The sequence below is a fragment of the Hyaena hyaena genome, unplaced genomic scaffold (genome assembly GCF_003009895.1).
Source record: "Hyaena hyaena isolate Hyena2069 unplaced genomic scaffold, ASM300989v1 scaffold_222, whole genome shotgun sequence".
In the NCBI taxonomy this organism is placed as follows: domain Eukaryota; kingdom Metazoa; phylum Chordata; class Mammalia; order Carnivora; family Hyaenidae; genus Hyaena; species Hyaena hyaena.
Window position 1 is genome coordinate 2,402,311 of NW_024080855.1, and position 22,218 is coordinate 2,424,528.

Here is a 22,218-nt window from a genome sequence, read left to right on the forward strand (position 1 = left end):
TTGAGAGCTATGTTAAAAAGAGAAAAATAGTGCATAGCTAAGCAAGGCAGAAGTGTGAAACATTTATAAGGGACTTCCAACAAAAATAAGGATAGGCTCTAATTACCTAGAAATTCATATGGCCAATGAGCCCCCTTTCTCAACTAAAAGGATAAATGTTGGCTAAAAGGATAATCTACTACCTATAAAATTGAAATAAAGTCAAATAATTTTGTTTTGGTAAGGATTACAAGTGACTGCTGTTACTGAATCTGGCAGAAATGTTTAAATCCTGTTATTGCATTTGACACTGTTAATTCCTTCCTGACTCCTCCTTTCTCAGCTTCTATCTTCTTGATCTCTCTGGCTAGTCCACAGTCTCTTTTAGGCTTCTTTTTAAGGGACCTTCATCCACTTCAAGATGTTGGTGCTCCCTTCCTCCTCTGCATTTTTCCTTGGTGAATTCATCTACTCTTATGGCTTCAAGTACATTATATACTGATTTTTACTTAATCTACATTGCAAACCTAGATTATTTTATGCTAAGGTTCAGACTCATAATAGATTATTTGATATTTTCACTTGGACACCCCATAGACACAACAGGTAAGCATACCATCCCCATTCCTGACTGGCAATTTCTATTCCAGAGTGAGTGGTACTATAGCTTGCCTCATTGCTCAAGCCAGACACTGTGAATGTATCCCTTCTCTTTCATCAAGTCTTATTCACTCTACCTAAGTAGTCAGAGTCCACCCATTTCTTTGAATTACCCTTAGCACTATCTAAATTCAGCTCATAAATTCTCACCACATTGCTGCCAAAGATCCTTATCTATTTTGCTCCCTTCCAATCCATTTTTCACATGACCAAAAATGAGATCTTTCTGAAATTATTATATCTGTTTAAAAATCTTAAGGGCTTCTTGGAGCTTCCAGGATAAAGTCCAAACTTTTAAATATGAAAATAATTTTTTTTTAAAGTTTTTTAATTTTTTAAAATTTATTTCTGAGACAGAGAGACAGTGTGAGCAGGGGAGGGGCAGAGAGAGAGGGAGACACAGAATCTGAAGCAGGCTCCAGGCTCTGAGCTGTCAGCACAGAGACCGACGCAGGGCTCGAACCCATGAACCATGAGATCATGACCTGAGCCGAAGTCAGACGCTTAACCGACTGAGCCACCCAGGCACCCCATTAAATATGGAAAGAATCTTTATTGTCTGGTTCACATTTTCTCTCTTGAGTCTTTACCTTTTGTTATGTGTACCTATCCCTTGCTATTAAGCTCAAGCCATATGAAAAGATTTTTATTTTTATTTTTTTATTTTAATGTTTTTTATTTATTTCTGAGAGACAGAGTCATCAGGGGAGGGTCAGAGAGAGAGGGAGACACAGAATCCGAAGCAGGCTCCAGGCTCTGAGCTAGCTGTCAGCACAGAGCCTGACGTGGGGCTCGAACCCATGAGCTGTGAGATCATGACCTGAGCCAAAGTCGGATGCCCAACTGACTGAGCCACCCAGGCACCCCAAAAAGATTCTGATGCCAGAGGGCATCATGCTATTTTCTAAGCTTTCCCTTATACTTCTGTTTGCTGACTCCCCTATCCTTGCCAAATTAACTTTCTCACCCTTCCCAATTCAGTTCAGGTATTCTCTCCAGAAGAGAGCCCGACACGGGGCTTGAGCTCACACAGGGCTTGAACTCATTAAGTGTGAGATCATGACCTGAGTTGAAGTCAGATGCTTAAATGACTGAGCCACCCAGGCACCTCTCAAGGAAGCCTTTCTAAAATCACCTCATATATCTCCCCCACACAACACACACTACATCTGGGTTAGGTATACTAACTATATGCTTCCTCAGTACTCTCTGCAAGTATCTGTTGGAGGTCTGACCTCATGGTAGAAAAATATCAATTAGATTGGAAGTTTCTTGAGGGGAGAGTTGAGTCTGTCTTCTTCTAAGCCCAGCATGGGAAGTGGCACACAGCAGGTGTTAAATAAATGTTTGAATAGTAAATAAGTAAAGGAAGAATTGACTCACTCCATCTTCTAGAATAAAAGGCATGAGGTTTATGAAAATTATTTTTATGGCCTTAGAGGCTTTTTGCTTATTTCTTGTTCACTGCTAAAACATACAGGTTACCTGGGGCGCCTGGGTGGCTTAGTCGGTTAAGCGTCCGACTTTCCCTTAGGTCATGATCTCGCGGTTCGTGGGTTCGAGCCCCGCGTCGGGCTCTGTGCTGACTGCCAGCTCAGAGCCTGGAGCCTGTTTCAGTCTGTGACTCCCTCTCTCTCTGACCCTACCCTGCTCACGCTGTCTCTCTCTCTCTCTCTCTCCTAGAAATAAAAAAAATAAATAAAAAAAAAAAAATAGAGGTTACCTTAAATCTGACTGAGAGAAATTGGGATGTTACTGAGTTGACTGGGGTGAGTGGGTTTTAGTAAAATGTTAATGCTAAAAAGTTTTACCTTGGGGCGCCTGGGTGGCTCAGTCGGTTAAGCGTCCGACTTTGGCTCAGGTCATGATCTAACGATTTGTGGGTTCGAGCCCTGCGTTGGGCTCTGTGCTGACAGCTAGCTCAGAGCCTAGAGCCTGCTTCAGATTCTGTGTCTCCCTCTCTCTCTGACCCTCCCTGCTCACGCTGCCTCTCTCTCAGAAATAAATAAAACATTAAAAAAAAAAAAAAAAGGAAAGCTGGATGGAGAAAAAATTATAACGATAGTTGAAAAAGGATTTAAAAAAAATAAATAGTTTTACCTTTTTAGCCAATCTATTCTACCCACTCTGTTTTTCTTAACAGGGATAGGCCTTTGCAAATTTCAGTTCTGAGTTGCCACTCTGAAAATGGTATGACATACCGCCTCTTTGCCTCTGGCATATTTTAGCTCTTCATTCCACAATTGCTGTTGTTCAGACTCCAAGTCTTTGGTTAATTTATTAATGGTCTGCTGCAATTCATTTCTTTCATGATTTATTCTCTCAATGTCTGCAACTGAGTACTTCTGGTTATCAACAATATTCTGTAGGCGAGTATTCTCCTGTTTCATTGTTTCATATTCTAGTTCTGCATTGAAGAAAACAAATTTGTTAAGAGCTTTCAATTCCTACAAAGAAATTGATACCATTATTTAATAGAGTTGATTAAGATGTCTAAAATTCCAAGTTATGTACACGTATATTTTTCTTTTATTTTGTGGAGGGATAATTCCATTTTATCCCACATTTCTGAAAAATGATACAATTAAAGTTTTATGTTAGAAACTTATTTCCCTATTGGCTTGTGATGATTTTCAGAAGTACTCTATGAAAAAAATATGACCCCACACATAATGATTAGGATTGAAAATTACCACACCTAAGAGGGATAGTCTGTCAATATTCAGTTCAAAGGCTTTTAATACTCCAGTATGATTCTCTTCAGTAAGTCAGAAAACCCACAAGTTTTTCACAAACAAAAATTTATATTCAAATACATCACTTTATTCTTATTTCATTGACATTTTCAGTAGCTTGATTAGATATTAGGTACCTACAGTGGTTTAAGTTCTTGCTTTGTCTATTTACCAAAATTTACAATAAAAAATGACTATATTGTACTAAGGCAAAATGGTACTTACAGACAAATAGGAAATGATCATGCAAAAGGAAGAGAAGTTATTAAACTTAAAATACTTGGGGTTATATAGAAGAGTGTTTTCCAACCTTTTGTTATTCATAACTTACAAAGAATAACCTAGTACTTTTAAGCAGGCTGGGATAGATGAAGGAGAATGTTCATGACCAAAGGGGCCAAGAGAATCATCTCAAGGGCTAACAGAATCAAGATCTTGGCTCTGTTACGATTCAGTTGTAGCACTATATTTGGAAAGTTCCAACATGAGCTCAAAATAAATTAATAGTTGGCTTAAGTAAAATTTTTTACATTTATCACAGGAATCTGCACAAAAAAATCCACAATGTACAGTATCTATACAGTTTAAATAGGTCTCTTTCATTCTTGGCCACAAATGACTTTAAATAAACAAGAAAATTAAAATACTCAGAATAAAAACATTTTAGGTTATGTTATCAAATTATTATCTCAAACTAAGTCAATATGGAATGGTAAATGATTGCTAAAGTATCTCTCTCACCCCTTCAGCTTGCAATTGTTGGGAAAAAATTCTCACAAGAAAAGTAGAAAGTATGAATATTGTCTTGATTAAACACCAATGAGGAAGACAGAGTATTGTATTGTAAATTATTGATTTAATCATAAACATTGTTGTAATAAAAAATTAGTCTGTGGCTTCTTGTCCTCATTGAGAACAAACATTAGGAACCAAGTGTAAATTATTTAGAGTTGATTTAGAGCAAATCTAATTTATGTAATCAGAGTTTACAAAAAAAAAAAAAAAAACTGAATTAGCAAATACCCCAGATAAATATTACCCTTCACTTGACAGATGGTCAATATTCCATAGACTAAGAATTAAATCAAATATCCTAAGGACTACCTACACAAATCCTATGTGGGGCAGATACAGGCTATAAAATCCTACAAGAATAAAACTGAAGCAGGCAAACACCTCGAAAAATAGCACAGTGGGTCTACAGAGTTATTCATTTGGTAAAGTGCCATTCAATGGCTCTGCCATTTATGGATACCTTCCTTTGCTCTCCTTCTGGCACTATAGAACTATCAATTAATTCATGTGCCAGTTTTTTTAAAGTTTTATGACTGATACGTTCTTATGAAAACAAGGTTAGGAACACACAAGGATATAAACAAACTTTCTTTAGTTGGGCTTTTGCTTATAGAGAATTGTAGTACTTCCATTTTTTCACCTTACTTTTCAATCATCTTAAGTTGCCAAGTAGCCTCGGAGGCAGCGATGGAGGATAAGACAATTGTAGCAGATTGAAGCCAGCAAAGATGAAAGAATCTGGTTTACAATTATGAGGTGGAATAGAATAAATATTTATATTAGGCAGCATATGTTCTTAAGTTAGGTCCTTCTCTGCTTCAAAAATATCAGACACCTGAAAACACGTTGGAAGGCATAGAAGGTTGACTAATTAATGGTCACCCAAAGATATGTAGTCAAAATCCCTCGAATTTGTAAACATTTCCTTATTTGGAAAAGGTTTTTTTTGCAGTTATAATTACATTAAGTATTTTGAGATGAGATTACCCTGAATTACCTAGTGGGTCCTAAATGCCATCATAAACGTCCTTAAAAGATAGAGGCTGAGAAGAAGAGAGATGGATGCACAGAAGAGGCAATGTGAGGCTGAAGGCAGAGACTGAAGTGACATGGTCAAAAGTTCAGGAATGCCATCAATAACAGAAGCTGGAAGAGTCTCCTAGACTCCTTGGAGGAAGCTTAGCCATGCTAAATTTTGGACTTTTAGCCTTCAGAACTGTGAACAAATAAGTTTCTATTGTTCTAATCCACCAAATCTGTGGGTTTGTTTTTTTTTAAATGGCAGCTTCAGAAAACTAATATATGTAGAAGGCAGTGAAAACTTGGTAGCCTGCTATACCCATTCACCACTAAAGGAGAAAAGATATGGATGACAAAGTTCTCTCTGTACATGATAAACCCCAGGCAGGCCACATTCCAGTTTGAATGTCTTCTTTTAGCATTGGTTGTGCTTACCTACTCTAGAAATTTCTTCATCAAGACCATTCAATTTCTGGTCAAGAATGGCTGAATGAGACTCCAAATTGCTCATGTATGCTTGATATTTTTGAACATCTGCTTGTAAGGAAGTTTTCAGTTTTCTCAATGACTCTAGACGATTCTTTAAAAGAAAAGAACATATTATTCGTATTGATAACCATTCCAAACTTTAAAGTTACACAATATTATTTAAATTCATCTTAAAATATATTAAATTTTCCTTTTACTTTTAGAGGAAGTCAAAAGAAATAAAAGGAAATTTTGGCATCACTACCTAATTAAGATATACTTTTCAGGAAGTCAGTTTGGGATACAAAAAGTCAAGGGCCAGAATGAAAAAGCACAAATATTTAAAATCTGACATTTTACACAACAGTCTAGATAGTTCAGTAATACATACATAAAATAAAATTAGATATCTGGATATTACTATTTAGCTTTTAGAAGGCTCTAAGAATATATTATATAAACCCACTTCCCATTCCCTTTTCATTAACTACATAACTCAGGGCTTCTTGTAAATACTGCTCCCTAGAGGTGTCTAACATGGGGACCTTGTTCAAAGATCTTTTTGGTCTTATGTAAGTAGGTTAGACTCTTTCATCATATTCTGAACACCATTAGTACAAGACTGATAGATCACAAGGGAAAACAAAGCTCTAGAGATACTAAACATGTTTTCATAGGGAGTTCTGTCATATATAAAAAAAATTAGCTTTAAAGAAGCTTATTTTGTTATTTGTTTTTTTGGGAAAGAAATAGCTGTCATGCTTTAAGGAGATCCAAAAATCCAAAAGAGCTAAGTATATAAGCCTATTGATGATAAGCATGTTTACTAACCGGTTCTTTTTCTCTTTCTTGTTCCAATCTTGCAATCTGTTCATTCAATGCTTTGTTTTTTGCTGCTAATGATTCCAGCTTGGAAGCATCCACATTAAATAAATCCTCTGGAGAGAAAACCCCAAAACTTAGTGAGATCTCAATTCTGCCTAGAAACATTTTCCCCCAGGTTTTCACCATTGCTTTCTCCCTCACTTCCTTCTGGTTTGCTCAAAATACTACCAGTGAAGGATATACTACCCTCTAAAATAGCAAACCTTTCCCTTCACTACCCTGTCTATCCCCTTACCTTACTTTATTTTTTTTTTCGTAGCACTTATCACCCTTTGGTTTATAGTTATTTGATTATTGTCTCTATTAGAGGTAACCTCACAGAGCAGGGATTTTCTATCTCTTATTCATTACTGTATCCTCAGTGCTTAAAGGGTGGCTTGCTCACTATTGGCATATAATAAATACTGTTTGAATAAATACTATTAATTGGCTCAATTAATTATAAAAAGAAATACCAAAGAATTCACTAAATGTCTTTTGCATTATACCACTGTGAATTTTTTTCTTTTAAAATGAAACATCATTTAACCTTGCTCCCTTTCTTATGTTGGACAAGCAGAAGTTGTCCTGTTTTTTCAGCAAGATACATCCCATGGAAACATAAGGGAAATGCTTTCACCTTTTCTGCCAGTAGTGGCAAGGTGATACTCTCCTGTTTGGATTGATTCCATTGGAAAAATAGCTTTACACATCTTAAATGTATCTATTTTACTTATTACTCTATTTTATATACAAGACTATGTCAATAAAAGGAAAAAAATGTAAAATAACCTCTGGAACATTTTAGAGTTAATTGGTAAATACTAGATGTCATTAGATGATTGCAGAGTGGAAAAATAAAGAATTTCTTTCCTTGGAAATATAATGGTCCATTAACTTTAATTTCTCATACACTAAAGCAAGAATATTATAGGGACATCACAGGAATAACATTTGGTGATTGTCTTCTGTGTTCCTGGTAGTGTGTTTGACACTTTAGGTACATGGCCACCTGATCTTGCAAAACTTTGTTAGAGAGGTTAATTAATTTGTTTAGGTCACATAACCAGGAAGGGGTTTTGCCTCAGGTCTGACTCTAACAGCATTCTTTCTGCTTAACTCTCACTTTTCTCCATCAAAGAAGCAATGAGGACAAAAATCAGTAGGCATCCAAATAAATTTAGAGTAGCTCATATAAACAATGAGTGTGGTAAAATAAGACAGCTCCATGAATATAGTTTAACACACGACTAAAAGCATGTACACTAGGAATGAGAACACTTACTCAGTTTTGACTGCAACTCTGTATTCATCTCTTCAAAGCTGTCGGCACCAGTCATGAAACTCTCATAGCATTTTATGGTGTAATCCAAAAACAACTGATTGGGTTAAGGAGATTTAAAGACAAAGCCATTATTCTTTATTTAGTGTGTTTCATTTTTCTAAGTGGGAATTTAAAATTGAATTTAAAAAATAATAATCAAGAATATGAAGTAGTTATATGAACTCATATAAATGAGACAGAAATGTCTAGGATATATAATTACATTGCATAGACTTTTGAGGTCAAACAAGGAAGCTTATTAATAAACATAATTCAGGGGGCCTGAGTGGTTCAGTGGGTTAATCATCCTGACTCCGGTTCAGGTCATGATCTCATGGTTTGTGGGTCAGAGCCCTGAGTCAGGCTCTGTGCCGATAGCTCAGAGCCTGGAGCCTGCTTTGGATACTGTGTCTCCCTCTCTCTCTGCCTCTCCTCTGCTCATGCTCATTCTCTCAAAAAATAAATAAATATTAAAAAACATAATTCAACATAAAATGCACATTCATCTTTAGGAATAGATCATCCCTATGAATGAACCTTATGAAAAACTTAATTGATGATCACCTAAGTCCAGTTAAACTGACAAAGTCAAGCTGTGAAAACCAGAATGAAAGCTATAATTATATTGTTACTTCAGTCTCAAAAGTGGCATGGTTAGTAGAGATCTAAACAGTAGAATACTGGCATTCTTAATATTTATCCAAGAGAAAGTAACCCTACAGTTTGTAGTTATGTAGTGTTTTGGTCACTTTGAAGATGCACACTTTGTTAGGAGGTGAGGATGGCTGATAAGAATTTTCCAAACCCTAGATGAAAGATATCTCCCTCAGGACAAACCAATTCCCTTTGGGCTGACTCTCTGCTAACTAAGCAACCTTTATATTACTTGGTTCATATGGAAAGGACACCCTGAATAGGCAGTATGAGAATTCTTCTAACTGGAAAGGTATACTGCTGATGATTAATAAATTTTCATTCTATTTCAGATCCGTCCCTTGTGAATTTGGTGACAATGAATCAGTTTCTTTAAGCTTGGTCAATTTCGACTTTGCAGATTAAAAAAACAAATTGAATTTCTGCAGTCAAATGCTTTGCCAGGAACAAACTGAGTTTCTGGATCTACAAAGCTGAGGCTAAGAATCTGGTGAAATTGGATATTTTGATAACCTTCTTTAATTAAAAACAGCTCTTCATAATTTCCAAAGTGTTGCTCTGTATATTGTCATCTGAAATAATAGTTAAAATAGCAAGAATAACTTTTACTGGTTTAACCTTTAGGATAAATGTAAAAAAATTAATGCTTAATAAATGTTGTAATTATATTTGGCTTGAAAACTGAGGTACGAATAAATCTTGTCCAGTACACATATTGCAACACAGGAGGAAAATTCTCTCAAGAGTAGGATCAAAGGCTTTCTAACTACTTCACCAGCAGGGGTCATTGCTGAAGTAGTAAAAGGTATGGTTTCTTTCTGTTTAAAAAGACCCAAAAAACAAAAAAACTCTATGACACCTCTTTGAATTATTTCCCAGGTAGATATAAAAGGTAAAACTAAAGTTGTTGCCACTTTCTTTTCAAGTCAAATGCTCGAAAGAGTGTAGATTAGAATTAGAAACAGAAAATAGTTTTTCTTCTTAGGGACCTGCATGGTGATGGATCTTTTACATGTACTAGGGCACATTAATGTTTAATTTTAATACTATAAACTATTCCTTGGAGTTGGTGTTTGCTCTATTTACACATGTAAATTTGCTTATTTTAGGAAACAGGGTAGGGTTAGTTACATAGTTCAGGCTCCAATAAAGTACGGTTTGGGAACCAATTTAGACCATCTGTTTATGACAGAGAGAGAGAGCGTGTGCACAAGTATAAGCCAGAAAGGGGCAGAAAGAGGGAGAAAGAGGATCCAAAGCAGGCTGTGTGCTAACAGCCCCAACATGGTACTCCAACTCACAAACCGGGAGATCATAACCCAAGCCAAAATCTGATGCTTAACTGACTCAGCCACCCAGGTGCCCCAACATTTGAAATTTCTATGCCTACTTAGTTTCAAGAAATTATAATCTGATTTCAAGAGTAAATCTATTAATATTTGTTTGTTTGCTTATTTATTTATAAATGTTTATTTTTGAGAGAGAGAGAGTACATAAGCAAGAGAGGAGAAGGGAGAGGAAGAGGGAAAAGGAGAGGGAAACAGAGGATCCAAAGCGGGCTCTGCAGGAATTCAATCTGGGGCTCAAACTCACAAACCATGAGATCATGACCTAAGCCTAAATTGGATGCTTAATCGACCTAGTCACCCAGGCATTCCTCTATTAACATTGGAAACAAAAAATCAATTTTAGAAGTTTTTCAGGAAGCAAAAAGATAATCTGTACAAAAGACTACATTAATTTCAATAGTGACACAGTTAATAATACCAAGATAACTCTCCTGTTTGTGGTACCTTGTTATGCATAATTCCATCTTCAGTTTCTTCTCCCCAAGACTGTCCATCATCAAATAACGGTGAGCTTTCTTTCATGGCATTATGTAACTAATAAGTACACAAGAAACATATTTAAGTTGATAAAGTTTATGAGTAAAACACATAGTTTTTAGGTTTTGACAAATTTTAGTGTCATTTTTAGAGGATTAAATTACTGCATGAGTGAAAGTCTTGAGATGTTAATTTATTGAGTCTTAAAATACAATCCTTTTGATATTTTAATAACTAAATCATTAGGATTAAAAAAAGGATAGATTCCATATTTAGTTCTATAAAATATGCTGATCTTTATGCTGCTATTAATCCATGAAAGCATATGCATACATTTTAATGCAACTCTGAGAATCCAAAAAAAACCCCCTGTCACATAAAAGGTGAACCAGAAAGGTTATGAATTCAAGTTTGGTGCTTAAATATCGACAGACTCCTTCATTACGTATAAATATGAATTTCAGATTGATCATAAAATCTTCAGAAACATAACAGATAATACATTATAGCAAAACATTCAGATATTTATAATTGATAAGCTAAAAGGAAAATGGCTAAAGGTTCTTAAGGCAAAGAAATTCCATTTTGGAACACTTTTTTATAAATTTTTTTTTTTTTTTGAGAGCGAGCAAATGAGCAGGAAGAGGCAGAGGGAGAGAGAGAATATTAAACAGGTTCCACGCCCAGCACAGAACTCAATGTGGGGCTAGATACCATGACCCTGAGATCACTACCTGAGCTAAAATAGAGAGTTGGACACTTAACCGACTGAGCCATCCTGGTGCCCCTATAAATTGTTTTAAAAATATAATATTCCAAACATGAAAAATACTCTAGAAAACGTAAATGAAACTACTATCAAATGCATAATGCACATCAAGCATCTAAGAAAAGGACTATGCATTAGAAATGTAAAAGAAGAATGTGGTTTCTGTTAAAAATATTTCATTAATTTTTCTTATGGTAGGACTTAACACACCAGGTTCCTGAGCGAGAATATTGTTCTTAGCTCAGAGCTGCTGGCCATATCTATTCCTTTCCTATTCCAAAGGCACTCATAAAACTTTTTGTATATCTAAGTTGGATGCAGGTGAGCTCTATAAACTCATCCTTTACTTCTTCCTTTGACAAGGTCTCAAGTGACATTCAGATTTAACTACATCTGCAAAACATGTAGGGCAGAGCCCAAGATTAAGAACAATCTTCAACCTTGTAATCAGGGTAGATAAAGACAGTGTTGCCATGTCAAAGGTCCAAGTGAATATTCTTGATACTCTGCAAAGTTCAAAAAGACCCTCATACAGGGACAAACGACTCTGCCCAGGCAGGGGAGTTAATCCATAGCCCCAATCACTGCTCTAGCCCCATCTGAGCAGAAAGCCTAGCTGGGACACATGAAAAGCTGCTTAGCTCAGAAACACTTGAACTAAGAGTCTGGAAGGCAGAACTGATCATCCACAGAGAAAGCTGGTGACCTCATTTAGAGAGGAAACTTGGGGCCTGTTCTTCTGCTTTGCCCAGGCAGGGGAACTTATTCACAACCCCACCCACTGCTAGTGTGGCTTCTGGCCCTGGCCAAACAGAAAGCCTAGCTGAAGCACCTAGATAACTGCTTAGCTCAGGAGCATATGAAGAGAGCTTGGCTAGGGCTTTGTTCATCTGCAGAGTCAAGCCAGCAACCTAGTCTAGCCAGAGTTTGGTGCAATAGTTTGATTAGCTCCCCAAAAAGAATCCTGCCAGCCTTGGGGTCTGTTCTGCATCCTTCTTCTACTCTGGTAGGGAATCTAATCCACAGCCCTCCCCACTGATGACTACAGCCTCCAATCTGCTAACCAGAGCTCATGAGAATCTCAGTAGCCTACCCGATAGCCCAAATTATAGCAGCAACTGAATGAAGAACTTGCTCCGTGGCCCTGCTATTTGGGGAGCTGATCATGCAATGTTTTCTGATTTAATTCCCAAAAAGACTAGCCAGCCATGAAGTCTGATCTGAAGTCCCAGTGGGACAGGGAAGATAATTTACAGTGCTGTCTAAAGCTGAATACAGCCTCCAGTTCCACCTGATTAGAAAACCTAAGCAGAGCACCTGGAGTATATGTTGTAGCTCACCCTGTAACTCTCATTACAGTGGCACTGGAGTAGAGAATCTGGCTGGTGGCCCTACCACCTGCAGGGCTGGGATGGAAGGCTCCAAGGTCAGGGAGCTTAGAGCATAGTTCTGTCTAGTTTGATCCCCAAAAAGATTGGGGTCCTCATCTTTCCAATCTTGGAGCATGTATGGGGGCCCCCTCCTAGGCATGGAATCTAAGTTGCAGTCTTGCCCAATGCTTTTTACACTCTTCAGCCCACCTGACCAGAGAACCCAACGAGAGGATGTGCGAGGCTGTGTAGCCCATCCTACAGTCCTACTGACAGTGACACTTGAAGAGAAGGCATAGCTCATGGCCTTCCTTTTGTGTAGAGCAAAATCAGTGGTGGCCTCTTCTGTCCAGGGAGTTCAACACATACACATTGGTTTCAGGGCCCAAACAAGTTATGGAGGCTTTGGGGCTATTCTACTGCCCCATCAGGGCAGGAAAGCTAATTTGTAGCACTGCCTACTGCTGAGTATGGTATCTAATCCCAACTATCTAGGAAGCCTGACCAATCAATCCAGGAAATTGTTCTCAGACAGCAGCACTTCCCTCTCTCTCCTAACCTCAGAGCCTGGACAGTGACCTTTCCCAAAAATAGACCTTGATATACGCCCGACGTACCGAAGTACATTACCAACGGACACATCTAAAAACCCACGCTGAGCTGATTGGTGAAGAACTATCTCTGCCAAAGAGATCCTCTCAAGTGTGGAAGAAGAGACCACTTACTCAAATGTGCAAAGTACCATCACAAGGAATCAAGGATCATGAAAAATAAGGTAAACGTGGCACTACCAAAGGAAACAAATAAAACTCTAATAACCGAGCCTAAAGAAATGGCTATCTATGAACTAATTCAGAATAATCCTCTGAAAGTGGATTAGTAAACTATAAGAACACACAGCCAATTAAACAATTTTAGAAAAATGATGCACGAGGGGCACCTGAGTGGCTCAGTCAGTTAAGCTCTTGGTTTTGCCTTGGGTCATGATCTTGCGGTTCATGGGTTTGAACTCCATGTTGGGCTCTGTACTGACAACACAGAGCATGATTAGGATTCCCTCCTTCTTTCTCTCTCTCTGCCCTTTCCCTGTGCTCTCTCTCTCTCTCAAAATAAGTAAACATTTTTTAAAAAGGAAAACAATTCAAGAACAAGAAATTCAACAAAGAAACAAAAGCTATAAAAAAAACAAATAAATTATAGCTAAAAAAACTTACCTAAAAAGAATTAAATAGAGTTTCAAAATCAGAGTTGACCATGCAGAAGAAAGAATCAGTGGGATATAAGACAGGATATTTGAAATTATCCAGTAAGAGAAGCAGAAAGAAAAAAGGATGAAAAAAAAGTGAAGAAAGACTATGGGACTTATGGGTCATCATCAAAAGATACAATATCTGCATTGGGAATCTGAAAAGGAGATGAGAAAGAGAAAGGGACAGAAAGTATATTTATTTAGATTTATGTAAAAAAATGTTTTTAAACTTTATTTTCAGAGAGATACAGACAATGTGAGTAGGGCAGGGGCAGAGAGAGAGGGAGAAAGAGAGAGAATCCCAAGCCAGGGCCCAATGTGGGGCTTGAACTCACGAACCGTGAGATCATGATTTGAGCTGAAATCAAGAGTTGGACACTTAACGGACTATGCCACCCAGAAGCCCCATCAAAAAGTATATTTAAAGCAATGAAAGATGAAAACTTCCCAAACCTAGGAAGAGAAATGGACATCCAGATCCATGAAATTCAAAGGACCCCAAAAGGCTGAACCCAATTTGGGCTATGTTGAGACATATAATTATGTTGTCAAAAATCAAGACAGAATTTTGAAAGCAGCAAGAGAAAAGGGAGAAGTTACATACAAGGAAACTTCCATAAGACTATTGAGAGAATTCTCAATAGAAATATTTTAGGCCAGGAAAGAAAAGGATGGCATATTCAAAATTTTGAAAGGAAAAAAACTATCAACCCCAAATACTGTATCTGACAAAACTGTCCTTCAGAAATGAAGAGATGCTCACCCTCCAAAATAAAAGCTGAGGGAGTTCACCACAAGATCTGCCTTACAAGAAATCCTAAAGGGAGTTCTTTGAGTAGAAGCAAAAAGATGCTAATTAATACTGTAAAAACATATGAAGGTAGTATAAAACTCACTGGTTATGATAAACATACAAAGTCTGGTTTTCTACTATGGTAGTATGTAATTCACTTAAAACTCTAGTTTAATAGTAAAAAACAAATGTGTTAAAAAGAACCATAACTAAAATAATCTATTAGAAATATAAAAACTATGTAAACTGTAACATTAAGAACCTAAAATGTAAAATGAGAAGTAAAAGTGTAAAGTTAATGAAGTTATTGTAATTATCCCTTTAAAATAGAATGTTAAGAAGATATTTCATGTAAGCCTTATGATAACCACATGGAAAAAACACAAAGTAGATACATAAAAAATGATAAAGTCAAAGTATGCTGAAACCAAAGGTCATCAAATTGCAAAAGAAGATAGTAGAATAAAGACCAAGCAGAACAGACCTACAAAACAGTGAGAAAACAATTTTAAAAATGGCAATAGGTCCTTACACACCAATAATAATTACTTAAATAAGTTTTATTTTAAATATTTGTTTATTTTTGAGAAAGAGAGACAGAGTGTGAGGAGGGAAGGGTCAGAGAGAGAGGGAGACACAGAATCTGAAGAGGCTCCACGTTCTGAGCTATCAGCACACAGCCTGGTGCAGGGCTTGAACTCATGGACCGCGAGATTATGATCTGGGCTGAAGTTGGATGCTCAACTGACTAAGCCAAACAGGCACTCCCAACCAGTAATTACTTTAAATGTAAATGGATTAAACTTTCCAACCAAAATACATAGAATGACTGAGTGGACAAAAAAATACGATTCAAAAATATGCTGCCTACAAGAGACTCAGTTTAGTTTTAGAGACACAGATTGAGAGTGAAGGGATGAAAAACTATATACCAGACAAAATAGACTTTATTTTTTTATTTATTTAAAAAAAATTTTTTTTAATGTTTTATTTATTTCTAGGAGAGAGAGAGAGAGGCAGCATGAGCAGGGGAGGGTCAGAGAGAGAGGGAGTCACAGACTGAAACAGGCTTCAGGCTCTGAGCTGGCAGTCAGCACAGAGCCTGACGCAGGGATCGAACCCACGAACCGCGACATCATGACCTAAGCTAAAGTCGGACGCTTAACCGACTAAGCCACCCAGGCGCCCCATTTTTTTTTAAATTTTTTTTTACAGACAAAATAGACTTTAAAGTAAAAATGGTAAAAAGAGACAGCGAAAGTCATTACATAATGACAAAAAGGTCAATTCATTAAGAAGATAAAACACTAGCTGAGGTGCCTAGATGGCTCAGTTGGTTAAGCGCCCAACACTGATTTTGTCTCAGGATCTGATCTTGCGGTTCATGAGATCAAGACCCCTGGTGGGCTAACAGTGTGGAGTTTGCTTGGGATTCTCTCTCTCCCTCCCTCTCTGCCCCCATCCCAACTCATGCTCTCTCTCTCTCTCAAAATAAATGTATCACTATAAAAAAGATAAAACATATATAAATATTTATGCAAACATTGGAGCACCTAAATATATAAAGCAAAAACTAAGACAACTAAAAGGAGAAATAACAACAATATAATAGCTGGAGACTTTAATACTACATTCTTAGTAATGGAGAGATGATCCAGACAGAGAATAAGTAAATAGCAATTTGAAAACCCTACAGACCAAATGGGATTCAACAGAAAAATACTGAACATTCTATCTAACAATAGCAAAATATACATTCTTCTCATGAGTACAAGGAAAATTTTCTAGGAGAGAATATGTTAGGTTACAAAACAAGTCTTAGCATGATCAAGTATCATAATAAGTATCTTCTCTAAGTATGAAACTAGAAATCAACAGGAAGAAAATTGGAAAAATCATGAGTACATGGAAGTTAAACATAACTCTCCTGAACAACCAATCTAATGAAGATAAATCTAAGTCCAGATGAATTCACTGGTGAAATTTACCAAACATTTAAAGAATTAATACCAATCCTTAGAATTCTTTGAAGGATAGGGAATAATCCCAAACTTATAAGGTCAGCATAACCCTGATACAAAAGCCAGATGAGGACACTATAAGAAAACAGGCCAATATCCCTGTTTATAGTTGCAAAGTTCTCAATAAAACATTAATGAACCAAATTTAGCAGTACATTAAAAGGATCTCACCATCATCAAGTGGGATTTATTGCAGGATGCAAGGATGGTTCAACATACACAAATCAATATATGTGATACATTTCATTACTAGAAGGAATGAAAAATATCACATAATCTCAGCAAATGGAGAGGCAGTATTTGACAAAATTTAACATCTGTTCATGATAAAACTCAACAAATTACTTATAGAAGAATTGTACCTCAACATAATAAAGGGCATATATGAAAAGCCCACAGCTAACATCATACTCAAAGGTAAAAGGTTGAAAGTTTTCCTCTAAGGTCAGAAACAAGACAAATGTGCCCACTCGCAACCACTCCTATTCAATTTGGTACTGGAAGTTCCAGCCAAGAAAATGAAACAAGAAATAAAGGCATTAGAATTGAAAAGGAATAAAATTATCTCTATTTGTAGATGACATGATTTTATATGTAGAAAATACTAAAGACTCCATAAAGAACTGTTAGACCTGAGCAATGAATTCAGTAATGTTGCAGGACATAGTATTAAAATACAAAACTCAGTAGTAGTTCTATACGTTAATGATAAATTATCTGGAAAAAAAAAAAGTACACCATTTACAATAGCATCAGAGCAATGAAATAATTAGGAATAAATTTAAGTAACAAGGTGAAAGATCTCTATGCTGTCAACTATAGGACATTGATGAGAGAAAATGAAAACACAAATAAATGGAAAGATAATCCTGTGTTCATGGACTGGAAAAAGTAATATTGTTAAAATGTCCATACTACCCAAAGCCATCTATAAGCTATAGATAAATGCAATCCCTTTCAAAATTCCAATGACCTTTTTTTTTACTAGGGTAGAGAAACAATTCTAAAATTTATATAGAATCACAGAAGATGACAAATACCCAGAGAAATCCTGAGAAAGCACAATGTGGGAGGCATTACACTTCCCAGTTTCAAGCTATCTTATCAAGATATTTATTTAAATACAATACAAAGAAATTATAAAAACAACAGAGAAAAAAGTAGATTTTTTTTTTTTTTTTTTAAATCAGAGACTACAGGAGGCCATCCTAAGGCTGGCTAGGATTCTTAACTGGGAAAGATAATTAAAACAAGAGGCCTATGATCTCTTGTTAGCTAACAATGTTATCCACTGACATTGTTACAGTGTTCAATTCTACCACCTCAAGCAAATCAAGATAGGAAGGAGGGGATTTCAACCTACATAACACACTTGGAGGCATCTCAAGAGGTCTCTCCCCAACAGAAGCCAAAGCAGGTACTCCATGAGCTCCTGCATCAGTGTGGAAATGCTATCTCCCAACCACATAAGAATGACATAAGCTGCTTAGTCAAACAAGGGTAAAGTATTCTTTTGACAATACAAGTATTTGGTGGTGGGAACAAAGAGGTAGCTATCCACTGCTCATGGATATCACTAAGAGACAAACTGAATGCACAAATGTTATGTATAAACTTCAATAAAATGTGAGTTGTATTAATAGGCTATAGTATTGGATTTCTACTCCTATATTGACAATGGTGGTGCTGAAAGTACTGAGATGTCTTCTGGGTCAAAACCCATCCATATAGTGCCTGCCTATATTTTGTTAAAGGATTACCGATAGCCGAGAATGCCAGGAGGACGGTATTAGTTTTAAGGATTCCAAGCACTAAGAAGGACAGGAAATTCAGAAACTGCAAAAGGAAGAGACTGAATTCGACTAGATAAAAACTTATATTTCTCAACAGTCAAAATACAGCAAATAAATCAAAAGGAAAAAAGGGAAATAATATTTGCACCATATCCACAAGAGTTGATTTCCTCAATTTGACTGTTTTTGATGTACAAAATGGTGCTCCTACAAATCAATAAAACAGAAAAATGGCAAAAGATACAAATAGGCAGTTGTAATAAATGTGAAAAATGTTCAAATTGAAAACAAAACTTGCAAATATGAAAAGATGGTGTTTTTGCTTGTCATGTGTTCATTAAAAATACTGATAAGCTCATATATAAGCAGCTTAATATATAAAAGTTCAAATTAATAGCAGAAGCAAAAAAATGAAATATAAAATAGGCCAAAAAGGCACATACAAGAAACATCAATGAGAAACCATACAAAAACTAACTGCATTAGTAATATATATATTAAACAAGCTTTTTTTTCACCTCTCAAATGGTAAAGATTTTAAAAACAATGACGTGGACAGTGTGGGAAAATGCATATGCTCACACACTGTTGCTCAACAACGAACTTTTAACTGGTGCAAGTCTTCTGAAGGGAAATTTGCCAATATATATCAAAAGTTAAAAAAAGAAACACATAAGTGTGCAGAAAAATCCATCTTTAAAACTACAGCCCAATGAAAATTTTAAATTGTTGTCTCTAAGTTGTGGGGATTATGCGCACATCACTTTTGGTGTATGTTTTCCTGTATTTTCCAAAATTTTTTTTTGCAGTGAATATGGATTTCAATTAAAAAAAAAAAAAAGAAAAACCAAATTATGTATATAATGGGGGAAATAATTTCCTACTAACTTTTTTAAAAAAGCTTTAAAACCTTGTGAAAACAATCTTCTTGCCAATGTGGTACTTCTTTCCTCTTACCTCTGGAAGCATTTATTAACAGTTTGAAGAATTTAAAATCAAGTGTGCTTTGAAAAATGAAAACTGATGCAGACTGTGAGATAACGGCAAAAGAAAGACTAAAAGAGAAATAAGATCACTTTGAGAGAAAAAAAAATTCTCCCAACATATATATTTTAAAACGAGAAATCAAATACCTTGATGCAGTCTATTAGCCAAACCAAGGCTGCCACAATGTGAGGCCATGTATGAGGGGCCCCAACTGTATACATGGAGCTTTTGGATAATGCAAAAGGATACCTATGAAAAATTAGGGGAAAAAAAAATAAGCTAACACTGTTAATTTTGTGAAAATAAGGGCTAAATTAAGCAAGAAGTTACATTAGAAAAATTCCACACATATACCAATAGTCTTGACTTGTTTAGAAATAACATATTTATTAAGATTTTGTCCTTGGTTATCTTACTCTCAAATGATTTTGTGTACTTTGTGTTTTTTTTCTCTGCAGATTACTTTGTACATATATCCCTAACACTGTAGAACTTGATTTATAATCAGTATATTGAACTTCTAAAAGATTGTTCCCTCAAATTCAATGTATTCCAATGAGTGTACTCCTCATCCTCAGATTCATTCCTCCCTCTGTTTACTCTACACAGCCCTTCTGTACTTTATCCCATTTCATTTTCTCAGGCCTTCAATCCTATCTTTTTTGCCTCTATAAAATCTGTGGTATCCAGCCCATTCTATTTATTTTTCACTTTAGTAGTGGGAAGGCCTTATGATCTATCATATCATCTTCTATAATTCAGTAATGATTTATACTGAATGATTTTTCTTGCCTTTCAAATTTATCCTTAGATATGTTGCCCACATTGACCATCTTAAAAGATATGATTTCTCTAACTCAAAACCTTCACAAATCATTTGAGTTTGATTCTTCTCTGTGTTCCAACAATCTCTTTAGGCTATTAAGAAATAGAACATACAAACCCAAGATCTTTAAAGATTCTTGGAACCTCTTCTTCAAACTTTGTGTCAGGAAGTTCATATGAAGGGCACAGGAAGCCATAAAGAAAAGTGAAGATCTTTAGGAAATCTTTAACAGAAGGAGCTTGCAGAGATTTCATGGACACACTATATGCATATCCATTTTCTGTAAGAAACTACAATAATTTTTATGAAACATCAAACATTTGATAATACAAAAACTAGTGGAAAATACTCAAGAGAACACTAAATACCTCACAGAGTTGTCGAATACACTGCTGAATGAACGCTTTGTCATTAAGTGGTCTTGGGTCCTTGATTTTTTCAGAACTGGAAAATATACCAAATTGACTATTCCGGGATCCATGTCCACTTGTTCTGGAAACATAAATAGTCAATCAAAACTATTTCCTTCTGTGGTCAAGTCTAAATTATTTCAAGGTGATTTCGTATTTTAATATCAGCATCAAACATTAAAGTACATTTCTTTTCTCCTATTCAAAGCAAAGAAAAAGAGCTAACTGTTAAGTATAAAATGAGGTGGGAAGAAAAATGCACTTGTGGTGCTTTGCATTATTAGCACGTATATTATCATCTAAACTTTGAGTCTACTAGGTCTACTGTACCAACCATTCTCTAAGTCTATTCAATAACCTAAGTCCTTTTGCTATCCTCTTTAGCTTTTCATCATTGCTCCTTCACTCCCAATCCCTTCATATGCCATCATTTCTTGTGAGAAAATTGCTTTCGAGATGTTAAAATAGGTTGTGCATGCTTTTTCTCATGAATATTTTGTGTCATGCAATATTATGTATCTGGTTTTTATTTACCATAAATCTACACGGTTCTACTTTTTAGTTATTAATGGATACAACATATGTGCTCCATTCCAAGCCCTTTCCTCCCAAAGAAACCTTTGTTTATATCTTTATAATGGCTCCTTTTGCTTAACTTTGTTACCCAGTTTAGCTAACAACTGTAGTTTATTAAATATCCTTAGAATAAATCTTTTCCTTATTGAACTAATGCCACAAAACTGAGTTGCATTGAACACTGCTATAACACCTGAATTCTGTTCATCAGAGCTCTATTTCTCCCTGCAAGTTTGCTTGCTGCTTTCAAGTTCTATTCTGCCAAGGCTCTAAAAGTTCTTTACCTTGGGACCAAATTAATTAGCTATTTTTCTCCCGACAATTTGCTAATTTGAAAACCACTTTTTTACCTACATTACTTAATCTTAAAAAAAATTTTTTTAACACTTATTCATTTTTGAGAGACAGAGAAAGACAGAGTGTGAGTGGGGGAGGGGTAGAGAGAGAGAGGAAGACACAGAATCAGAAAGAGGCTTCAGGCTCTGAGCTGTCAGCACAGGGCCTGACGCGGGGATAGATCTCATGAACCGAACCACGAGATCATAACCTGAGCTGAAGTTGGACGCTTAACCAACTGAGCCACCCAGATGTTCCTGCTATTACTTAATCTTTAGGTTTTTAAAAAATTTTTCTTAATGTTTTATTTATTTGAGAGAGAGAGAGACAGCATGAGCAGGGGAGGGTAAGAGAGAGGGAGACACAGAATCCGAAACAGGTTCTGAGCCAGCTGTCAGCACAGAGCCTGATGCTGGGCTCGAACTCATGAACTATGAGATCATGATCTGAGCCGAAGTCGGATGCTTAACTGACCTAGCCACCCAGGTGCCCCTAATTTCTTTTTTAAACCATAAAAGGAATACATATATAGATTTGGCTCTTGTTCTCTCTCTCTCTCTTTTAAAGTAGGTTCCATGCCCAGTGAGGAACCCAACACAGGGCTCAAATTCATGACCCTGAGATCAAGATCTGAGATGAGATCAAGAGTTCAAGATGCTTAACAGACTGAGCCACCTCGGTGCTGCAGACTCAGCTTTTATTTTACAGAAAACAGCACCCTTAGATATATATATTTTTTTAATTATAAGAGAATTCCTCAACC

General features: G+C 36.2%; 1 protein-coding gene across 4 annotated transcripts in view; it reads right to left on the reverse strand.

Annotated features, from left to right (window-relative positions):
- NDC80 (NDC80 kinetochore complex component) overlaps positions 1-22,218 on the reverse strand; it is a 60,456-nt gene that overhangs the window by 34,000 nt on the left and 4,238 nt on the right. For 2 of the 4 annotated variants that reach the window (XM_039243183.1, XM_039243182.1), the window contains 8 exons: positions 20,502-20,625; positions 20,251-20,423; positions 19,454-19,556; positions 10,293-10,382; positions 7,807-7,900; positions 6,489-6,595; positions 5,625-5,769; positions 2,841-3,046 (listed from right to left, as the gene is read on the reverse strand). In XM_039243183.1, the coding sequence (XP_039099114.1) occupies positions 2,841-3,046; positions 5,625-5,769; positions 6,489-6,595; positions 7,807-7,900; positions 10,293-10,382; positions 19,454-19,556; positions 20,251-20,423; positions 20,502-20,625 (1,042 nt within the window). Of the gene's footprint in view, positions 1-2,840; positions 3,047-5,624; positions 5,770-6,488; positions 6,596-7,806; positions 7,901-10,292; positions 10,383-19,453; positions 19,557-20,246; positions 20,424-20,501; positions 20,626-22,218 lie in introns of all 4 variants that reach the window. The other 2 variants (XM_039243184.1, XM_039243185.1) reach the window with 2 other exon arrangements.